Source organism: Sebastes umbrosus, chromosome 17 (genome assembly GCF_015220745.1).
Source record: "Sebastes umbrosus isolate fSebUmb1 chromosome 17, fSebUmb1.pri, whole genome shotgun sequence".
Lineage (NCBI taxonomy): Eukaryota > Metazoa > Chordata > Actinopteri > Perciformes > Sebastidae > Sebastes > Sebastes umbrosus.
In genome coordinates, this window is record NC_051285.1 from 29,751,121 (window position 1) to 29,775,120 (window position 24,000).

Below are 24,000 nucleotides of genomic sequence, written 5' to 3' on the forward strand. Positions count from 1 at the left end.
ATTCATTCATTCACTCATTCATTCATTCATTCAATTCACTCCTTTAAAATACTGAGAGACTTCACAGCTTAACCTGCTGGAGTTCAACCAGAACCCACCACAGCAGGATGTTTACAGTCAGAACCCACCACAGCAGGATGTTTACAGTCAGAACCCACCACAGCAGGCTGTTTACAGTCAGAACCCACCACAGCAGGTTGTTTACAACCAGAACCCACCACAGCAGGCTGTTTACAGTCAGAACCCACCACAGCAGGTTGTTTACAACCAGAACCCACCACAGCAGGCTGTTTACAGTCAGAACCCACCACAGCAGGTTGTTTACAACCAGAACCCACCACAGCAGGCTGTTTACAGTCAGAACCCACCACAGCAGGCTGTTTACAGTCAGAACCCACCACAGCAGGCTGTTTACAGTCAGAACCCACCACAGCAGGCTGTTTACAGTCAGAACCCACCACAGCAGGCTGTTTACAGTCAGAACCCACCACAGCAGGATGTTTACAGTCAGAACCCACCACAGCATGATGTTTACAGTCAGAACCCACCACAGCAGGTTGTTTACAACCAGAACCCACCACAGCAGGATGTTTACAGTCAGAACCCACCACAGCAGGTTGTTTACAGTCAGAACCCACCACAGCAGGATGTTTACAGTCAGAACCCACCACAGCAGGTTGTTTACAACCAGAACCCACCACAGCAGGATGTTTACAGTCAGAACCCACCACAGCAGGTTGTTTACAGTCAGAACCCACCACAGCAGGATGTTTACAGTCAGAACCCACCACAGCAGGATGTTTACAGTCAGAACCCACCACAGCAGGCTGTTTACAGTCAGAACCCACCACAGCAGGATGTTTACAACCAGAACCCACCACAGCAGGCTGTTTACAGTCAGAACCCACCACAGCAGGTTGTTTACAAGTCAGAACCCACCACAGCAGGCTGTTTACAGTCAGAACCCACCACAGCAGGCTGTTTACAGTCAGAACCCACCACAGCAGGCTGTTTACAGTCAGAACCCACCACAGCAGGCTGTTTACAGTCAGAACCCACCACAGCAGGATGTTTACAGTCAGAACCCACCACAGCAGGCTGTTTACAGTCAGAACCCACCACAGCAGGCTGTTTACAGTCAGAACCCACCACAGCAGGATGTTTACAGTCAGAACCCACCACAGCATGATGTTTACAGTCAGAACCCACCACAGCAGGTTGTTTACAACCAGAACCCACCACAGCAGGATGTTTACAGTCAGAACCCACCACAGCAGGTTGTTTACAGTCAGAACCCACCACAGCAGGATGTTTACAGTCAGAACCCACCACAGCAGGTTGTTTACAGTCAGAACCCACCACAGCAGGATGTTTACAGTCAGAACCCACCACAGCAGGTTGTTTACAGTCAGAACCCACCACAGCAGGATGTTTACAGTCAGAACCCACCACAGCAGGTTGTTTACAGTCAGAACCCAATCACAGCAGGCTGTTTACAGTCAGAACCCACCACAGCAGGTTGTTTACAGTCAGAACCCACCACAGCAGGTTGTTTACAGTCAGAACCCACCACAGCAGGATGTTTACAGTCAGAACCCACCACAGCAGGCTGTTTACAGTCAGAACCCACCACAGCAGGCTGTTTACAGTCAGAACCCACCACAGCAGGTTGTTTACAGTCAGAACCCACCACAGCAGGTTGTTTACAGTCAGAACCCAATCACAGCAGGCTGTTTACAGTCAGAACCCACCACAGCAGGTTGTTTACAGTCAGAACCCACCACAGCAGGTTGTTTACAGTCAGAACCCACCACAGCAGGTTGTTTACAGTCAGAACCCACCACAGCAGGCTGTTTACAGTCAGAACCCACCACAGCAGGTTGTTTACAGTCAGAACCCACCACAGCAGGTTGTTTACAGTCAGAACCCACCACAGCAGGCTGTTTACAGTCAGAACCCACCACAGCAGGTTGTTTACAGTCAGAACCCACCACAGCAGGCTGTTTACAGTCAGAACCCACCACAGCAGGCTGTTTACAGTCAGAACCCACCACAGCAGGTTGTTTACAGTCAGAACCCACCACAGCAGGTTGTTTACAGTCAGAACCCACCACAGCAGGTTGTTTACAGTCAGAACCCACCACAGCAGGTTGTTTACAGTCAGAACCCACCACAGCAGGCTGTTTACAGTCAGACCAGCTCCATCTGAATCCACCCAGAATAATCAGAAGCTGGTTATATAGGTCATGTTGCTATCCATCCCATAAAACACTAAATATAACATCACATCAATCACGTTCATCTGTACGTTACCACTCATCTTCTATCTATGAACACATCAGTCCTCAATAAGTCTAATGATTACAGCGAAAAAACAAATGCAATATAGTTTCTGGATCTGAATCACAGCAAACACATGAAGAGTCTATATGTATTTTACATCTTTCTAATACTTCTTTATCAGGGTAAATTATATGGTAAATCTTCAAGGATACGTCTTTCACTTTATTATTGATATAATATTTGTTTAGAATACAACAAGCCCTTTTCCACTGTAAATCAGCTGTAATAGACGAGCTGCAGGAGGCGTAACACAGTTCAAAACATCTCTGATGTGTCTGTTAGTGCATGGCTTATTCATTTATTATTAAATTATAGACATTCTGAATATGACATCAACAGACTATTATTATTATTTACCAACTGACCAACTAGCAATATTCCATTGTCAACCCCTGAGTGATAAAACAGTGGTTTATTTTTATGCAAGATATCCTTATTATTCCAAATCAAATATCTATGAGGACTGAAAGTGTGTTTGTATGATAATTCCCAGGCTAAAAGTGCTTGCTTATGAAAGTTTGCTAGTTTAATTGGGATTTTGTCAACAGAAAAAATGCATTTTATCAAAACATCAATGCCACCATTAGAATTAAATAAATATGCAGGAAAGCATTCCAGATACTGTTGGGATTCTCCAAAAACTCTATAATCCACTTGACCTTAAAAGGACTATTCAAGATAGTTCCTTTTGAATGAGATATAAACATTTAAACTTTATACTGCATGATCATCTTCTCAGTCAGGCTAGGCGTTATCTGTTGAGACGGTTTCTTTAGTCAATCTGAAACTTGATAGTGTGACACGGAAATATAAATACATCATTGTTAAAGTTACTCATTAACGATAAGCTTCTACTAACTCTGAAATACTGACGTGTGAAATTCAATAAACTAGTAACTTTAACATTTGACTAGTGGAGAATTTGGGATTATATTTCTAAATCCAGGTTGCTGGATATTACTTATGTCTTTTCTCTTTTTGTAAAAATAAAAAAAGCTGAAACATGAAATAGTGGAAGAAACATACAAATATAACTAATAAGAAAATGATATAATACATTACAAAATGTAGGTTCTTGTACTAATTGAGCAAGGAAGATGTGTCATTTCTGGCTACTGTGTTTAGATCATGAAAAAGACTTGCAACTCAGAAATGATTTTATTGTGCAACAGAGATGATATTTTTTCTTCCAGATGTTCAGAAAAATCTTAGAGATATAATTCTGAAAAAACAACAACTATAAAAGCACATTAGTATTTAACTAAACTGATTTATTGACATGATTTAAACATAAAAATGAGATAACATCGGATCAAAACTCATTTTAATTCAACCTGTTCAAGATAAAGAGATTCTCATAAACACACCGTGTTAAAAAGATGATTAGTGTGAGCAACACACACACACACACACGCATACGCACACGCACACGCACACGCACACATGCACGCAAGCACACACACACACACACACACACACACACACACACACACTCGTAGATAAACTCTGAGGTCAAAGGTTTCCTGTAAATGGAGAGATGAGGTACCCTGAGGGAGTGCTACTGAACTAGTTGTGTGATTGTAAAAGGATTCTATTACGTTACAGAATTTAGGTCCAAATCCAAACTGTACAAACGTAAGACTTTAAACAGGCTCATGAACGGGGAGGGAACTATGACAGGGATTTCCTGTAAACGAAGAGAGGAGGAGACTGATCATGAGAACAGAGAGGAAATGATGAAAGTGAAAGAGTTCCGTTATTCCAGACTCCATTTTGAGAAGAGGACTGAGGGCTGACGACTGAAGACTGAAGCAGGGTGAGTGTTAATCCAACATTTTATTATGTTACTGTTAAAGTGTCTGAGTCAGTTTCCTCCCTGTGGACTGTAGAGGAGAGAAATGTTAGAATGAACTCAACAGTTTGATTCATCTGTGAACACAAAGTCATGACTGGCTGAATAATCCTCATTAAAGCTGCTGTAAGCCAAGAAAACAAGCAGAGAGGTAAAGAGAAGTGACCAGGTGGAGCGCTGGCTGCTTCATTATACTGTATACTGTGTGTGTGTGCGTGTGCGTGTGCGTGTGCGTGTGCGTGTGTGTGTGTGTGTGTGTGTGTGTGTGTGTGTTACTTCCTGTTCTCAGTCTTGCATGTGACTCTTGTACAAACTTGTTTCCTTTCCTGTTTAACCTCTCAGGCTGACTTCAGATCAGAAGATGGGTAATTATGTCCGGTCCTTAAATCATCCTCCAGACTTCAGTAATGAACCTGGACCCTCAGAGTCAAAGTAAGAGAGCTGCTACTAACTCATTTATAGGACTCATTTGTAGTTTCCTCTGACAATACCATGTTTTCTGTTGATTTTGTGTTTGTATATTCAAATTTCTACACAAATGTATTTGCCAGCTCCAATTTAACAGACTTCATCAAATAAGCTCTTCCTCTTAGTGTCTGTGACAGCTGTCAGTCAGCTAGAGAAGATGTAATCTAATCTAAGAAAACGGCTACAAACCTTTAAAGCTCCTTATTGTCGACAGCAGCAGTAGTTTGTGTGTTTAGAGCGACCTTAATGACCTAAAAGAGAATTCATCAAGGATTCATGTGATGTGAATAATATCATGTTGGTGTTTGCAGAGTTCAGTCCAGACGGAGAGCAGAGTCTCCAGTACCCAGCTGTCTGTCTATGAAGAGTGACCGGTCCATGGGGAGACCTCCACACTTCAGTAATGAACCTGGACCCTCAGAGTCAAAGTAAGAGACTGTTTCTACTGTAAGCTGACCTGATGGATGATGATGCATTGAGGATGAAGACTAAATGTTCTGCTAACAGATTTATATTCTGATGCTGAACTTTTAGTGCAGATCTTACCAGGATCTTCACTCTAGCTTTAAAGGTCACCTATTATGCGAAATGCACTTTTCCATGTCTTTTAAACATCAATATCTGTCCCCAGTGTGTCTACAGGTCACCATAGTATCATAAAAGACCATCCTCTCTCTTTTTCTCCTGCTCCGTTTGTCCGGAAATGGGTGTCGAAAAATGCTGCGCAGCTTTTCCTTCTCTTCTGACGTCATTAGAGAATTAGCCATGTAAGGGTTTCCTGGTGGAACCAGAGCAGAACCTTCAGTAGCTGACCCCGCCCCACAGCGTCACTGTCTCTCCTCCTCAACCGAACTTGAGCAAAGTAGCTCCTACTGTTAGTCTGCAAGAACCAGCAGAACCGTCTTCATGTACTCCCATCATCTAAATATAACATGTTCTTTCACAAAGGCTTTATGTAATTACACTGTTTAAACAGCTGATATTTATATATTATATATATTTGATGTCATGCATGTAGCAGAGTACAGGTAGTAAATAGTGACTGTAAGCAACACAACACATTTCTGTTTCACAGTCAAACTTTATTTGAGTAGACAGATGACAATATTAATTATTCACAGCATTTGTAATCATCTCACCTGTTAGTTAGTTATGATGACATGGTACAGGAGAAAGTCTTCAGCTCCGGTAAACTAAGCTCCGGTGGTCTGTAGTCATGGTAACACAGAGACAGCTCCTACAGTAACTAATATACCATTACTCTGATCTTCCATACATTTATCTTTTAGCAGAAATAATGAACTGACTACTGTTTCACATCTTCTATTTTCCACCCTGATGGTCGCTGTGTTTACACACCGTCTCATAGCATGTTAGCTCTGTATCTCCATGTAAACAGAGCCATCTGCTCTCAGCTGTCTGCTCTCAGCTGTCTGCTCTCAGCTGTCTGCTCACAGCTGTCTGCTCTCCTCTGTCTGCTCTCAGCTGTCTGCTCTCAGCTGTCTGCTCTCAGCTGTCTGCTCTCAGCTGTCTGCTCTCAGCTGTCTGCTCACAGCTGTCTGCTCTCCTCTGTCTGCTCACAGCTGTCTGCTCTCAGCTATCTGCTCTCAGCTGTCTGCTCTCAGCTGTCTGCTTTCAGCTGTCTGCTCTCAGCCGTCTGCTCTCAGCTGTCTGCTCTCAGCTGTCTGCTCTCAGCTGTCTGCTCTCCTCTGTCTGCTCACAGCTGTCTGCTCTCAGCTGTCTGCTCTCCTCTGTCTGCTCTCAGCTATCTGCTCTCAGCTGTCTGCTCTCCTCTGTCTGCTCTCAGCTGTCTGCTCTCAGCTGTCTGCTCTCAGCTGTCTGCTCTCAGCTGTCTGCTCTCAGCTGTCTGCTCTCCTCTGTCTGCTCTCAGCTGTCTGCTCACAGCTGTCTGCTCTCAGCTGTCTGCTCACAGCTGTCTGCTCTCAGCTGTCTGCTCTCAGCTGTCTGCTCTCAGCTGTCTGCTCTCCTCTGGGATGATTCTGTCGGTCATTTCTCACAGATGGATCTGTAAAGTCAGACGTAGAACAGAGTGTATGTTTACGGTTTACAGAGTTGATGCAGAAGGTAAATACTGAGTTAACTAACAGAGATATAAACAGCATTATTTACCTGAGAGAAACCGTCAGGAGAACCTGGAGTCTGGACCGCAGATGTTCATCATGTGTCGCCGATTTCTGATCAGTTTCCTCCGGTAACGTGCGCTGGGTGAAGTTTATTTTCCTCTTCTGCTTCTCTCTCCCTGCTCTCAGGCCGCGAGGGGGGCGGGGAGGGTGATGCTGTGTTGTTGAGGACGTTTGATTGACAGAAAACGCTGACCAATCAGAGCAGAGTGGGAGGAGACAGGCTGTGAATCAGGGGTTTTCAGACAGAGGCTGAATTAGGCTCTGAGGCAGGCAGACTCAGGCTGCAGTATGAGAACAATAAAGGGTTTTTTGAACATTGCAGCATGTAAACATGTTCTAGTGCAACATTAAAATACATCTATGAACCTGGAAATGAGCATAATATGAGACCTTTAAAACTGAGCGGCTACAACCTCTGAAAGACAGAATAGCGTCCGTCGGATTGTTAAGAGGTTAATAAGACAGCCAGATGGTAAATTCAGCTCATTAGTGTTGTTGAAAGCAGGAGAGTTGAAATAAAGGAACACTGTCATCACAGACTGAATGCTGAGTTCAAACAGAAAAGTAGCAACACTTTTACTGTTCCCTGAGACCATCTGAGCTTTGAGACAGTGTCGTCCAATCAACAAAGCATTTTAGTTATAAAGACATGTCTTCACAGGAAGAGGAGTGATGTCTCTGTGGAGGAGCAGCTGTCCTGCTGTGCTTTGTGTCAGGACGTCCTGAAGGATCCAGTCTCTACCAGCTGTGGACACTGGTTCTGCAGACAGTGCATCACCTCATACTGGGACCAGTCTGCTTCATCAGGAGACTCCTCCTGTCCCCAGTGTGGACAAAGATCCAGAACCAGAGCTGGACTGCAGCCAGCCGGTCAGACCAGCACTGTACCAAGTAAGACTCTACATCTGTCTGACGTCTCCATGTCTGAAAACACTACTTGTTCTTTTAATACATAAAGAGTCATAAAAGTCTCACCAGGTCCTGCGAGGACACTAGGGGACGCGCTGCTCCACTCAACTGGCCGTTCAAGCCATAGACATACAGACGTGGACAAAGTTGTTGGTAACGTTCCGTTAAAGAAAGAAAAACCCACAATGGTCACTGAAATGACTTGAAACTGAAAAAAGTAATAATAAATAAAAATGTACTGAAAATGAACTAATGAAAATCAGATATTGTTTTTGAATTATGGTTCAGCAGAATCATTTAAAAAAACAAACTAATGAAACTGGCCTGGACAAAAATGATGGTAACATTAACTTAATATTTTGTTGCACAACCTTTTGAGGCAATCACTGCAATCAAGTGATTTCTGTAACTCTCAATGAGACTTCTGCACCTGTCGACAGGTATGTTGGCCCACTCCTCGTGAGCAAACTGCTCCAGCTGTCTCAGGTTTGAAGGGTGCCTTCTCCAGACTGCATGTTTCAGCTCCTTCCACAGATGTTCAATAGGATTTAGATCAGGGCTCATAGAAGGCCACTTCAGAACAGTCCAATGTTTAGTTCTTAGCCATTCTTGGGTGTTTTTAGCTGTGTTTTGGGTCATTATCCTGTTTGAGGACCCATGACCTGCAACTGAGACCAAGCTTTCTGACACTGGGCAGCACATTTCGCTCCAGAATGCCTTGATAGTCTTGAGATTTCATTGCACCCGGCACAGATTCAAGACACCCTGTGCCAGATGCAGCAAAGCAGCCCCATAACATAACCGAGCCTCCTCCATGTGTCACATTAGGTACAGTGTTCTTTTCTTTGGATGCTTCATCTCTTCGTCTGTGAACATAGAGCTGATGTGACTTGCCAAAAAGCTCCAGTTTTGTCTCATCTGTCCAAAGGACATTCTCCCAGAAGCTTTGTGGCTTGTCAATATGCATTTTGGAAAATTACAGTCTCGCTTTTTTATGATTTGGTGTCCTCCTGGGTTGTCTTCCATTAAGTCCACTTTGGCTCAAACAGTGACGGATGGTGCGATCTGACACTGATGTACCTTGACCTTGGAGTTCACCTCTAATCTCTTTGGAAGTTGTTCTGGGCTCTTTGGTTACCATTCGTATTATCCGTCTCTTCAATTTGTCATCAATGTTCCTCTTGCGGCCACGTCCAGGGAGGTAGGCTACAGTCCCATGGACCTTAAACTTCTGAATAATATGTGCAGCTGTAGTCACAGGAACATCAAGCTGCTTGGAGATGGTCTTATAGCCTTTACCTTTAACATGAAGGTCTATAATGTTCTTTCTGATCTCCTGAGACAACTCTCTCCTTAGCTTTCTGTGGTCCATGTTCAGTGTGGTACACACCATGATGCCAAACAGCACAGTGACTACTTTTCACCCTTTAAATAGGCAGACTGACTGATTACAAGTTTGAAGACACCTGTGATGCTATTTACAGGACACACCTTAGTTTAACATGTCCCTATGGTCACATTATTTTACATCTTTTCTAGGGCTACCATCATTTTTGTCCAGGACAGTTTCATTAGTTTGTTTTTTAAAATGATTCTGTTGAACCATAATTCAAAAACAATATCTGATTTTCATTAGTTCATTTTCAGTAAATTTTTATTTATTATTACTTTTGTCAGTTTCAAGTTATTTCAGTGACCATTGTGGGTTTTTCTTTCTTTAACGGAAGGGTACCAACAATTTTGCCTACGTGTGTATATACATACGCCAATGTTGACGTACGGTCCAGAGGTCAATGCAGCGTCTATGTATATATGTCTATGGGTCAAGCGGTGACGTGGAATGCACCTGATTGGTTCCTGGTTTTCTGCTCGCCGTTTCAAACAGGAAACAACATGGCGGCCTGTTCATAAACTTTCTGTTATTCCGTCTAAACAATCCACCAAAATCTACTTCTGACAACATTTGAAGCCAGATCTAGGCTGAATCTGGTTTTATTTCAGAACTAGATCTCCTAGTTTGACAGCTTGACAGTTTTGTGAGCCGACGCGTCGCGCTGGACGGGCTCATGTGATTAAAGGACTGTTCCCGCCTTTTCATTTTGAAAGAGCAACGGCCAATGAGGAAACTCCGACACTCGGCCGACCAATCGTGTAACTTCATCCCTCATTCAGTGACAGACTTCATGGACTAAAAAGTCCCAGGAACCTTTGGTGGAAACCCGGCTTTTGTTAATAAAAACAGGTCCACACAACGAGATATGAACATATCCTGCATTATTTGATGAGTGGATGAGTTTTAAATATTACAGGGAGGAAGGAACAGCCACAGTGAGCTGTTTAGATGAAGAGCTGCAGACGGACAGCTGAGGCTCCGCCTCCTCTGCTGTCAATCAAACATGTACACCGACTGATGCTTCCACTGAAACTGGACTGTTTAACCTTTACTTCTTTTTATTTACTTTATATTGATCACTTCAATATTGGCAATGGAAATAATAAGCAGATGTTCTTTATTTAGTCTCAAACTGTTTCCCTTCTCTTTCAGCAGATAGAGGTCTGCAGGAGGTTGTAGATGAACATAAGATCAGTCTGAGGAGGAGATGTGAATGTGTGACTGAAGGAACTGATGAAACAGGAAGTGGAACCCTCCTCAACAGGATCTACACTGAGCTCTACATCACAGAGGGACAGAGTGAAGAGGTTAATACCCAACATGAGGTGAGGCAGCTTGAGACAGCTTCCAAGAAGAAGACCCTCCATGACGCTCCAATCAAGTGCCAGGACATCTTTAAAGCCTTACCTGACCAACGGGGACACATCAGAGTCGTTCTGACGAACGGCGTCGCTGGCGTTGGAAAAACCTTCTCAGTGCAGAAGTTCACTCTGGACTGGGCAGAGGGCTTGGAGAACCAAGATGTCAGTCTGGTGGTTCTGCTTTCGTTCAGGGAGCTGAACTTGATCAGAGATGAGCAGTACAGTCTTCTCAGGCTGCTCCGTGTTTTCCATCCAACATTACAGAAGGTCACAGCAGAGAAGCTCGCTGTCTGTAAAGTTCTGTTCATCTTTGACGGCCTGGATGAAAGCAGACTTTCACTGGAATTCAAGAACAACGAGGTTGTGTCTGATGTCATCCAGAAGTCATCAGTCAACGTGCTGTTGACAAACCTCATCCAGGGGAATCTGCTTCCCTCAGCTCTCATCTGGATAACTTCCCGACCTGCAGCAGCCAATCAGATCCCTCCTGCATGTGTTGACAGGGTAACAGAAGTACGAGGCTTCACTGACGCCCAGAAGGAGGAGTACTTCAGGAGGAGAGTCAGTGATGAAGAGCTGTCCAGCAGAATCATCTCACACATCAAGACATCCAGGAGCCTCCACATCATGTGTCTAATCCCAGTCTTCTGCTGGATCACTGCTACAGTTCTGGACCACATGTTGACTACAGACCAGAGAGGAGAGCTGCCCAAGACCCTGACTGACATGTACTCACACTTCCTGTTGGTTCAGACAAAGAGGAAGAAGCAGAAGTACGGTGAGGGACGTAAGACGAGTCCACAGGAGCTGACGGAGGCTGACAGGGAAGTTCTTCTGAAGCTGGGGAGGCTGGCGTTTGAACAGCTGGAGAAAGGAAACATTATGTTCTACCAAGAAGACCTGGAGCGTTGTGGTCTGGATGTCACAGAGGCCTCGGTGTACTCAGGAGTTTGTACAGAGATCTTCAAAAGAGAGAGTGTGATCTTCCAGAAAACAGTCTACTGCTTTGTTCACCTGAGCATTCAGGAGTTTCTGGCTGCAGTCTACATGATCCACTGTTACACAAACAGCAACACAGAGGTACTGAAGGACTTCCTGGGAAAAAGATATGTTCATTTAACCCTGGATGACTTCCTGGAGAGAGCAATGAAGAAATCCCTTAAAAGTAAAAATGGCCACCTGGACCTGTTTGTTCGCTTCCTTCATGGCCTCTCTCTGGAGTCCAACCAGAAGCTCTTAGGAGGTCTGCTGGGTCAGACAGACAACAGTCCAGAAACCATCCAGAGAATCATCAACAACCTGAAGGAGATGAACAGAGGTAATACCTCTCCTGACAGAAGCATCAACATCTTCCACTGTCTGACGGAGATGAACGACCACTCGGTACATCAGGAGATCCAAGAGTTCCTGAAGTCAGAGAACAGATCAGAGAAGAAACTCTCTGAGATCCACTGCTCAGCTCTGGCCTACATGCTGCAGATGTCAGAGGAGGTTCTGGATGAGTTGGACCTGAAGAAGTACAAGACAACACCAGAGGGACGACGGAGACTGATTCCAGCTGTGAGGAACTGCAGAAAAGCTAAGTAAGTCCAGATGTGATTAACTTTATAGATCAGTGTAGATTAGTAGTTTAGTTCTTCAAATATACACACTATAAATTATTATTAAAATATAATATTCTTATAAATGTTCCTCGTGTTTATTACATAAATAAGTCAGTTGTATTTTGTCACAGATGTTCTTGAGCTGTTTCAAATGTTGAGTTCAAAATGTTTCAGTACTTTGTGTTTCTAGCTGTCAAGTTAAAGAACACTTATTCTATTTATTTATAATAATTGTTACATTTTACAGTTGTTTCTGATTTATGTTTCTGGGTGATGGAGACGACATGTGAACCTGGTAAAACAAATGAAAAGAACAAAAGATCAGCTGTCTGGTGGAGCGCTGGGTCTAACCGGTGTAACGGCAGCAACAGAACGTTTGCTGATCCGGCGGGGAGTCGGGGCGGTCCTGGGATCGTGTGTTACTTCCTGTTCTCAGTCTTGCATGTGACTCTTGTACAAACTTGTTTCCTTTCCTGTTTAACCTCTCAGGCTGACTTCAGATCAGAAGATGGGTAATTATGTCCGGTCCTTAAATCATCCTCCAGACTTCAGTAATGAACCTGGACCCTCAGAGTCAAAGTAAGAGAGCTGCTACTAACTCATTTATAGGACTCATTTGTAGTTTCCTCTGACAATACCATGTTTTCTGTTGATTTTGTGTTTGTATATTCAAATTTCTACACAAATGTATTTGCCAGCTCCAATTTAACAGACTTCATCAAATAAGCTCTTCCTCTTAGTGTCTGTGACAGCTGTCAGTCAGCTAGAGAAGATGTAATCTAATCTAAGAAAACAGCTACAAACCTTTAAAGCTCGTTATTGTTGACAGCAGCAGTAGTTTGTGTGTTTAGAGCGACCTTAATGACCTAAAAGAGAATTCATCAAGGATTCATGTGATGTGAATAATATCATGTTGGTGTTTGCAGAGTTCAGTCCAGACGGAGAGCAGAGTCTCCAGTACCCAGCTGTCTGTCTGTGAAGAGTGACGGGTCCATGTGGCTTCCTCCAGACTTCAGTAATGAACCTGGACCCTCAGAGTCAAAGTAAGAGACTGTTTCTACTGTAAGCTGACCTGATGGATGATGATGCATTGAGGATGAAGACTAAATGTTCTGCTAACAGATTTATATTCTGATGCTGAACTTTTAGTGCAGATCTTACCAGGATCTTCACTCTAGCTTTAAAGGTCACCTATTATGCGAAATGCACTTTTCCATGTCTTTTAAACATCAATATCTGTCCCCAGTGTGTCTACAGGTCACCATAGTATCATAAAAGACCATCCTCTCTCTTTTTCTCCTGCTCCGTTTGTCCGGAAATGGGTGTCGAAAAATGCTGCGCAGCTTTTCCTTCTCTTCTGACGTCATTAGACAATTAGCCATGTAAGGGTTTCCTGGTGGAACCAGAGCAGAACCTTCAGTAGCTGACCCCGCCCCACAGCGTCACTGTCTCTCCTCCTCAACCGAACTTGAGCAAAGTAGCTCCTACTGTTAGTCTGCAAGAACCAGCAGAACCGTCTTCATGTACTCCCATCATCTAAATATAACATGTTCTTTCACAAAGGCTTTATGTAATTACACTGTTTAAACAGCTGATATTTATATATTATATATATTTGATGTCATGCATGTAGCAGAGTACAGGTAGTAAATAGTGACTGTAAGCAACACAACACATTTCTGTTTCACAGTCAAACTTTATTTGAGTAGACAGATGACAATATTAATTATTCACAGCATTTGTAATCATCTCACCTGTTAGTTAAGTTAACATGGTACAGGAGAAAGTCTTCAGCTCCGGTGAGCTCCGGTAAGCTAAGCTCCGGTGGTCTGTAGTCATGGTAACACAGAGACAGCTCCTACAGTAACTAATATACCATTACTCTGATCTTCCATACATTTATCTTTTAGCAGAAATAATGAACTGACTACTGTTTCTACAGCTGTCTGCTCTCAGCTATCTGCTCTCAGCTGTCTGCTCTCAGCTGTCTGCTCTCCTCTGTCTGCTCTCAGCTGTCTGCTCACAGCTATCTGCTCACAGCTGTCTGCTCTCAGCTATCTGCTCTCAGCTGTCTGCTCTCAGCTGTCTGCTCTCAGCTATCTGCTCTCAGCTGTCTGCTCTCAGCTGTCTGCTCACAGCTGTCTGCTCTCAGCTGTCTGCTCTCAGCTGTCTGCTCTCCTCTGTCTGCTCTCAGCTATCTGCTCTCAGCTGTCTGCTCTCAGCTGTCTGCTCTCCTCTGTCTGCTCTCCTCTGTCTGCTCACAGCTGTCTGCTCTCAGCTGTCTGCTCTCAGCTGTCTGCTCTCAGCTGTCTGCTCTCAGCTGTCTGCTCTCCTCTGTCTGCTCTCAGCTATCTGCTCTCAGCTGTCTGCTCTCAGCTGTCTGCTCTCCTCTGTCTGCTCACAGCTGTCTGCTCTCAGCTGTCTGCTCTCAGCTGTCTGCTCACAGCTGTCTGCTCTCCTCTGTCTGCTCTCAGCTGTCTGCTCTCAGCTGTCTGCTCTCAGCTGTCTGCTCTCAGCTGTCTGCTCTCAGCTGTCTGCTCACAGCTGTCTGCTCTCCTCTGTCTGCTCACAGCTGTCTGCTCTCAGCTATCTGCTCTCAGCTGTCTGCTCTCAGCTGTCTGCTTTCAGCTGTCTGCTCTCAGCCGTCTGCTCTCAGCTGTCTGCTCTCAGCTGTCTGCTCTCCTCTGTCTGCTCTCAGCTGTCTGCTCTCAGCTATCTGCTCTCAGCTGTCTGCTCTCAGCTGTCTGCTCTCCTCTGTCTGCTCTCAGCTATCTGCTCTCAGCTGTCTGCTCTCAGCTGTCTGCTCACAGCTATCTGCTCTCAGCTGTCTGCTCTCAGCTGTCTGCTCTCCTCTGTCTGCTCTCAGCTGTCTGCTCTCAGCTATCTGCTCTCAGCTGTCTGCTCTCAGCTGTCTGCTCTCCTCTGTCTGCTCTCAGCTGTCTGCTCTCCTCTGTCTGCTCTCAGCTGTCTGCTCTCAGCTGTCTGCTCTCAGCTGTCTGCTCTCAGCTGTCTGCTCTCAGCTATCTGCTCTCAGCTGTCTGCTCTCAGCTGTCTGCTCTCCTCTGTCTGCTCTCAGCTGTCTGCTCACAGCTATCTGCTCACAGCTGTCTGCTCTCAGCTATCTGCTCTCAGCTGTCTGCTCTCAGCTGTCTGCTCTCAGCTATCTGCTCTCAGCTGTCTGCTCTCAGCTGTCTGCTCACAGCTGTCTGCTCTCAGCTGTCTGCTCTCAGCTGTCTGCTCTCCTCTGTCTGCTCTCAGCTATCTGCTCTCAGCTGTCTGCTCTCAGCTGTCTGCTCTCAGCTGTCTGCTCTCCTCTGTCTGCTCACAGCTGTCTGCTCTCAGCTGTCTGCTCTCAGCTGTCTGCTCTCAGCTGTCTGCTCTCAGCTGTCTGCTCTCCTCTGTCTGCTCTCAGCTATCTGCTCTCAGCTGTCTGCTCTCAGCTGTCTGCTCTCCTCTGTCTGCTCACAGCTGTCTGCTCTCAGCTGTCTGCTCTCAGCTGTCTGCTCTCAGCTGTCTGCTCACAGCTGTCTGCTCTCCTCTGTCTGCTCTCAGCTGTCTGCTCTCAGCTGTCTGCTCTCAGCTGTCTGCTCTCAGCTGTCTGCTCTCAGCTGTCTGCTCTCCTCTGTCTGCTCACAGCTGTCTGCTCTCAGCTATCTGCTCTCAGCTGTCTGCTCTCAGCTGTCTGCTTTCAGCTGTCTGCTCTCAGCCGTCTGCTCTCAGCTGTCTGCTCTCAGCTGTCTGCTCTCAGCTGTCTGCTCTCAGCTGTCTGCTCTCAGCTGTCTGCTCTCAGCTGTCTGCTCTCCTCTGTCTGCTCTCAGCTGTCTGCTCTCAGCTGTCTGCTCACAGCTGTCTGCTCACAGCTGTCTGCTCTCAGCTGTCTGCTCTCCTCTGTCTGCTCTCAGCTATCTGCTCTCAGCTGTCTGCTCTCAGCTGTCTGCTCTCAGCTGTCTGCTCTCAGCTGTCTGCTCTCAGCTGTCTGCTCTCAGCTGTCTGCTCTCCTCTGTCTGCTCTCAGCTGTCTGCTCACAGCTGTCTGCTCTCAGCTATCTGCTCTCAGCTGTCTGCTCTCAGCTGTCTGCTCTCAGCTGTCTGCTCTCCTCTGTCTGCTCTCAGCTATCTGCTCTCAGCTGTCTGCTCTCAGCTGTCTGCTCTCAGCTGTCTGCTCTCCTCTGTCTGCTCACAGCTGTCTGCTCTCAGCTGTCTGCTCTCAGCTGTCTGCTCTCAGCTGTCTGCTCTCAGCTGTCTGCTCTCCTCTGTCTGCTCTCAGCTATCTGCTCTCAGCTGTCTGCTCTCAGCTGTCTGCTCTCAGCTGTCTGCTCTCCTCTGTCTGCTCACAGCTGTCTGCTCTCAGCTGTCTGCTCTCAGCTGTCTGCTCTCAGCTGTCTGCTCTCAGCTGTCTGCTCACAGCTGTCTGCTCTCCGCTGTCTGCTCTCAGCTGTCTGCTCTCAGCTGTCTGCTCTCAGCTGTCTGCTCTCAGCTGTCTGCTCACAGCTGTCTGCTCTCCTCTGTCTGCTCACAGCTGTCTGCTCTCAGCTATCTGCTCTCAGCTGTCTGCTCTCAGCTGTCTGCTTTCAGCTGTCTGCTCTCAGCCGTCTGCTCTCAGCTGTCTGCTCTCAGCTATCTGCTCTCAGCTGTCTGCTCTCAGCTGTCTGCTCACAGCTGTCTGCTCTCCTCTGTCTGCTCACAGCTGTCTGCTCTCAGCTATCTGCTCTCAGCTGTCTGCTCTCAGCTGTCTGCTTTCAGCTGTCTGCTCTCAGCCGTCTGCTCTCAGCTGTCTGCTCTCAGCTATCTGCTCTCAGCTGTCTGCTCTCAGCTGTCTGCTCACAGCTGTCTGCTCTCAGCTATCTGCTCTCAGCTGTCTGCTCTCAGCTGTCTGCTTTCAGCTGTCTGCTCTCAGCCGTCTGCTCTCAGCTGTCTGCTCTCAGCTATCTGCTCTCAGCTGTCTGCTCTCAGCTGTCTGCTCTCAGCTGTCTGCTCTCAGCTGTCTGCTCTCCTCTGTCTGCTCTCAGCTGTCTGCTCTCAGCTGTCTGCTCACAGCTGTCTGCTCACAGCTGTCTGCTCTCAGCTGTCTGCTCTCCTCTGTCTGCTCTCAGCTATCTGCTCTCAGCTGTCTGCTCTCAGCTGTCTGCTCTCAGCTGTCTGCTCTCAGCTGTCTGCTCTCCTCTGTCTGCTCTCAGCTGTCTGCTCACAGCTGTCTGCTCTCAGCTATCTGCTCTCAGCTGTCTGCTCTCAGCTGTCTGCTCTCAGCTGTCTGCTCTCCTCTGTCTGCTCTCCGCTATCTGCTCTCAGCTGTCTGCTCTCAGCTGTCTGCTCTCAGCTGTCTGCTCTCCTCTGTCTGCTCACAGCTGTCTGCTCTCAGCTGTCTGCTCTCAGCTGTCTGCTCTCAGCTGTCTGCTCTCAGCTATCTGCTCTCAGCTGTCTGCTCTCAGCTGTCTGCTCTCAGCTGTCTGCTCTCCTCTGTCTGCTCACAGCTGTCTGCTCTCAGCTGTCTGCTCTCAGCTGTCTGCTCTCAGCTGTCTGCTCTCAGCTGTCTGCTCACAGCTGTCTGCTCTCCTCTGTCTGCTCTCAGCTGTCTGCTCTCAGCTGTCTGCTCTCAGCTGTCTGCTCTCAGCTGTCTGCTCACAGCTGTCTGCTCTCCTCTGTCTGCTCACAGCTGTCTGCTCTCAGCTATCTGCTCTCAGCTGTCTGCTCTCAGCCGTCTGCTCTCAGCTGTCTGCTCTCAGCTATCTGCTCTCAGCTGTCTGCTCTCAGCTGTCTGCTCTCAGCTGTCTGCTCTCCTCTGTCTGCTCACAGCTGTCTGCTCTCAGCTGTCTGCTCTCCTCTGTCTGCTCTCAGCTGTCTGCTCTCCTCTGTCTGCTCTCAGCTGTCTGCTCTCAGCTGTCTGCTCTCAGCTGTCTGCTCTCAGCCGTCTGCTCTCAGCTGTCTGCTCTCAGCTGTCTGCTCTCAGCTGTCTGCTCTCAGCTGTCTGCTCACAGCTGTCTGCTCACAGCTGTCTGCTCTCAGCTGTCTGCTCTCCTCTGTCTGCTCTCAGCTATCTGCTCTCAGCTGTCTGCTCTCAGCTGTCTGCTCTCAGCTGTCTGCTCTCAGCTGTCTGCTCTCCTCTGTCTGCTCTCAGCTGTCTGCTCACAGCTGTCTGCTCTCAGCTATCTGCTCTCAGCTGTCTGCTCTCAGCTGTCTGCTCTCAGCTGTCTGCTCTCCTCTGTCTGCTCTCCGCTATCTGCTCTCAGCTGTCTGCTCTCAGCTGTCTGCTCTCAGCTGTCTGCTCTCCTCTGTCTGCTCACAGCTGTCTGCTCTCAGCTGTCTGCTCTCAGCTGTCTGCTCTCAGCTGTCTGCTCTCAGCTGTCTGCTCTCAGCTGTCTGCTCTCAGCTGTCTGCTCTCAGCTGTCTGCTCTCCTCTGTCTGCTCACAGCTGTCTGCTCTCAGCTGTCTGCTCTCAGCTGTCTGCTCTCAGCTGTCTGCTCACAGCTGTCTGCTCTCCTCTGTCTGCTCTCAGCTGTCTGCTCTCAGCTGTCTGCTCTCAGCTGTCTGCTCTCAGCTGTCTGCTCACAGCTGTCTGCTCTCCTCTGTCTGCTCACAGCTGTCTGCTCTCAGCTATCTGCTCTCAGCTGTCTGCTCTCAGCTGTCTGCTTTCAGCTGTCTGCTCTCAGCCGTCTGCTCTCAGCTGTCTGCTCTCAGCTGTCTGCTCTCAGCTGTCTGCTCTCAGCTGTCTGCTCTCAGCTGTCTGCTCTCCTCTGTCTGCTCACAGCTGTCTGCTCTCAGCTGTCTGCTCTCCTCTGTCTGCTCTCAGCTATCTGCTCTCAGCTGTCTGCTCTCCTCTGTCTGCTCTCAGCTGTCTGCTCTCAGCTGTCTGCTCTCAGCTGTCTGCTCTCCTCTGTCTGCTCTCAGCTGTCTGCTCACAGCTGTCTGCTCTCAGCTGTCTGCTCTCCTCTGTCTGCTCTCAGCTGTCTGCTCACAGCTGTCTGCTCTCAGCTGTCTGCTCTCAGCTGTCTGCTCTCAGCTGTCTGCTCTCAGCTGTCTGCTCTCCTCTGGGATGATTCTGTCGGTCATTTCTCACAGATGGATCTGTAAAGTCAGACGTAAAACAGAGTGTATGTTTACGGTTTACAGAGTTGATGCAGAAGGTAAACACTGAGTTAACTAACAGAGATATAAACAGCATTATTTACCTGAGAGAAACCGTCAGGAGAACCTGGAGTCTGGACCGCAGATGTTCATCATGTGTCGCCGATTTCTGATCAGTTTCCTCCGGTAACGTGCGCTGGGTGAAGTTTATTTTCCTCTTCTGCTTCTCTCTCCCTGCTCTCAGGCCGCGAGGGGGGCGGGGAGGGTGATGCTGTGTTGTTGAGGACGTTTGATTGACAGAAAACGCTGACCAATCAGAGCAGAGTGGGAGGAGACAGGCTGTGAATCAGGGGTTTTCAGACAGAGGCTGAATTAGGCTCTGAGGCAGGCAGACTCAGGCTGCAGTATGAGAACAATAAAGGGTTTTTTGAACATTGCAGCATGTAAACATGTTCTAGTGCAACATTAAAATACATCTATGAACCTGGAAATGAGCATAATATGAGACCTTTAAAACTGAGCGGCTACAACCTCTGAAAGACAGAATAGCGTCCGTCGGATTGTTAAGAGGTTAATAAGACAGCCAGATGGTAAATTCAGCTCATTAGTGTTGTTGAAAGCAGGAGAGTTGAAATAAAGGAACACTGTCATCACAGACTGAATGCTGAGTTCAAACAGAAAAGTAGCAACACTTTAACTGTTCCCTGAGACCATCTGAGCTTTGAGACAGTGTCGTCCAATCAACAAAGCATTTTAGTTATAAAGACATGTCTTCACAGGAAGAGGAGTGATGTCTCTGTGGAGGAGCAGCTGTCCTGCTGTGCTTTGTGTCAGGACGTCCTGAAGGATCCAGTCTCTACCAGCTGTGGACACTGGTTCTGCAGACAGTGCATCACCTCATACTGGGACCAGTCTGCTTCATCAGGAGACTCCTCCTGTCCCCAGTGTGGACAAAGATCCAGAACCAGAGCTGGACTGCAGCCAGCCGGTCAGACCAGCACTGTACCAAGTAAGACTCTACATCTGTCTGACGTCTCCATGTCTGAAAACACTACTTGTTCTTTTAATACATAAAGAGTCATAAAAGTCTCACCAGGTCCTGCGAGGACACTAGGGGACGCGCTGCTCCACTCAACTGGCCGTTCAAGCCATAGACATACAGACGTGGACAAAGTTGTTGGTACCCTTCCGTTAAAGAATGAAAAACCCACAATGGTCACTGAAATAACTTGAAACTGAAAAAAGTAATAATAAATAAAAATGTACTGAAAATGAACTAATGAAAATCAGATATTGTTTTTGAATTATGGTTCAGCAGAATCATTTAAAAAAACAAACTAATGAAACTGGCCTGGACAAAAATGATGGTAACATTAACTTAATATTTTGTTGCACAACCTTTTGAGGCACTCACTGCAATCAAGTGATTTCTGTAACTCTCAATGAGACTTCTGCACCTGTCGACAGGTATGTTGGCCCACTCCTCGTGAGCAAACTGCTCCAGCTGTCTCAGGTTTGAAGGGTGCCTTCTCCAGACTGCATGTTTCAGCTCCTTCCACAGATGTTCAATAGGATTTAGATCAGGGCTCATAGAAGGCCACTTCAGAACAGTCCAATGTTTAGTTCTTAGCCATTCTTGGGTGTTTTTAGCTGTGTTTTGGGTCATTATCCTGTTTGAGGACCCATGACCTGCGACTGAGACCAAGCTTTCTGACACTGGGCAGCACATTTCGCTCCAGAATGCCTTGATAGTCTTGAGATTTCATTGCACCCGGCACAGATTCAAGACACCCTGTGCCAGATGCAACAAAGCAGCCCCATAACATAACCGAGCCTCCTCCATGTGTCACATTAGGTACAGTGTTCTTTTCTTTGGATGCTTCATCTCTTCGTCTGTGAACATAGAGCTGATGTGACTTGCCAAAAAGCTCCAGTTTTGTCTCATCTGTCCAAAGGACATTCTCCCAGAAGCTTTGTGGCTTGTCAATATGCATTTTGGAAAATTACAGTCTCGCTTTTTTATGATTTGGTGTCCTCCTGGGTTGTCTTCCATTAAGTCCACTTTGGCTCAAACAGTGACGGATGGTGCGATCTGACACTGATGTACCTTGACCTTGGAGTTCACCTCTAATCTCTTTGGAAGTTGTTCTGGGCTCTTTGGTTACCATTCGTATTATCCGTCTCTTCAATTTGTCATCAATGTTCCTCTTGCGGCCACGTCCAGGGAGGTAGGCTACAGTCCCATGGACCTTAAACTTCTGAATAATATGAGCAGCTGTAGTCACAGGAACATCAAGCTGCTTGGAGATGGTCTTATAGCCTTTACCTTTAACATGAAGGTCTATAATGTTCTTTCTGATCTCCTGAGACAACTCTCTCCTTAGCTTTCTGTGGTCCATGTTCAGTGTGGTACACACCATGATGCCAAACAGCACAGTGACTACTTTTCACCCTTTAAATAGGCAGACTGACTGATTACAAGTTTGAAGACACCTGTGATGCTATTTACAGGACACACCTTAGTTTAACATGTCCCTATGGTCACATTATTTTACATCTTTTCTAGGGCTACCATCATTTTTGTCCAGGACAGTTTCATTAGTTTGTTTTTTAAAATGATTCTGTTGAACCATAATTCAAAAACAATATCTGATTTTCATTAGTTCATTTTCAGTAAATTTTTATTTATTATTACTTTTGTCAGTTTCAAGTTATTTCAGTGACCATTGTGGGTTTTTCTTTCTTTAACGGAAGGGTACCAACAATTTTGCCTACGTGTGTATATACATACGCCAATGTTGACGTACGGTCCAGAGGTCAATGCAGCGTCTATGTATATATGTCTATGGGTCAAGCGGTGACGTGGAATGCACCTGATTGGTTCCTGGTTTTCTGCTCGCCGTTTCAAACAGGAAACAACATGGCGGCCTGCTCATAAACTTTCTGTTATTCCGTCTAAACAATCCACCAAAATCTACTTCTGACAACATTTGAAGCCAGATCTAGGCTGAATCTGGTTTTATTTCAGAACTAGATCTCCTAGTTTGACAGCTTGACAGTTTTGTGAGCCGACGCGTCGCGCTGGACGGGCTCATGTGATTAAAGGACTGTTCCCGCCTTTTCATTTTGAAAGAGCAACGGCCAATGAGGAAACTCCGACACTCGGTCGACCAATCGTGTAACTTCATCCCTCATTCAGTGACAGACTTCATGGACTAAAAAGGCCCAGGAACTTTTGGTGGAAACCCGGCTTTTGTTAATAAAAACAGGTCCACACAACGAGATATGAACATATCCTGCATTATTTGATGAGTGGATGAGTTTTAAATATTACAGGGAGGAAGGAACAGCCACAGTGAGCTGTTTAGATGAAGAGCTGCAGACGGACAGTTGAGGCTCCGCCTCCTCTGCTGTCAATCAAACATGTACACCGACTGATGCTTCCACTAAAACTGGACTGTTTAACCTTTACTTCTTTTTATTTACTTTATATTGATCACTTCAATATTGGCAATGGAAATAATAAGCAGATGTTCTTTATTTAGTCTCAAACTGTTTCCCTTCTCTTTCAGCAGATAGAGGTCTGCAGGAGGTTGTAGATGAACATAAGATCAGTCTGAGGAGGAGATGTGAACGTGTGACTGAAGGAAGTGATGAAACAGGAAGTGGAACCCTCCTCTACAGGATCTACACTGAGCTCTACATCACAGAGGGACAGAGTGAAGAGGTTAATACCCAACATGAGGTGAGGCAGCTTGAGACAGCTTCCAAGAAGAAGACCCTCCATGGCGCTCCAATCAAGTGCCAGGACATCTTTAAAGCCTTACCTGACCAACGGGGACACATCAGAGTCGTTCTGACGAACGGCGTCGCTGGCGTTGGAAAAACCTTCTCAGTGCAGAAGTTCACTCTGGACTGGGCAGAGGGCTTGGAGAACCAAGATGTCAGTCTGGTGGTTCTGCTTTCGTTCAGGGAGCTGAACTTGATCAGAGATGAGCAGTACAGTCTTCTCATGCTGCTCCATGTTTTCCATCCAACATTACAGAAGGTCACAGCAGAGAAGCTCGCTGTCTGTAAAGTTCTGTTCATCTTTGACGGCCTGGATGAAAGCAGACTTTCACTGGATTTCAAGAACAACGAGGTTGTGTCTGATGTCACCCAGAAGTCATCAGTCAACGTGCTGTTGACAAACCTCATCCAGGGGAATCTGCTTCCCTCAGCTCTCGTCTGGATAACTTCCCGACCTGCAGCAGCCAATCAGATCCCTCCTGCATGTGTTGACAGGGTAACAGAAGTACGAGGCTTCACTGACGCCCAGAAGGAGGAGTACTTCAGGAGGAGAGTCCGTGATGAAGAGCTGTCCAGCAGAATCATCTCACACATCAAGACATCCAGGAGCCTCCACATCATGTGTCTAATCCCAGTCTTCTCCTGGATCACTGCTACAGTTCTGGACCACATGTTGACTACAGACCAGAGAGGAGAGCTGCCCAAGACCATGACTGACATGTACTCACACTTCCTGTTCGTTCAGACAAAGAGGAAGAAGCAGAAGTACGGTGAGGGACATGAGACGAGTCCACAGGAGCTGACGGAGGCTGACAGGGAAGTTCTTCTGAAGCTGGGGAGGCTGGCGTTTGAACATCTGGAGAAAGGAAACATCATGTTCTACCAAGAAGACCTGGAGCGGTGTGGTCTGGATGTCACAAAGGCCTCGGTGTTCTCAGGAGTTTGTACAGAGATCTTCAAAAGAGAGAGTGTGATCTTCCAGAAAACAGTCTACTGCTTTGTTCACCTGAGCATTCAGGAGTTTCTGGCTGCAGTCTACATGTTCCACTGTTACACAAACAGGAACACAAAGGTAC

At 46.5% G+C, this 24,000-nt stretch overlaps 1 protein-coding gene across 3 annotated transcripts in view; it reads left to right on the forward strand.

The window, feature by feature from the left end:
• LOC119476123 (protein NLRC3-like) overlaps positions 1-24,000 on the forward strand; it is an 82,976-nt gene that overhangs the window by 47,183 nt on the left and 11,793 nt on the right. For 2 of the 3 annotated variants that reach the window (XM_037749358.1, XM_037749357.1), the window contains exons 4-6: positions 3,437-3,442; positions 7,469-7,698; positions 10,262-12,053. In XM_037749358.1, the coding sequence (XP_037605286.1) occupies positions 3,437-3,442; positions 7,469-7,698; positions 10,262-12,053 (2,028 nt within the window). The remainder of the gene's footprint in view (positions 1-3,436; positions 3,443-7,468; positions 7,699-10,261; positions 12,054-24,000) is intronic. The other variant, XM_037749356.1, reaches the window with a different exon arrangement.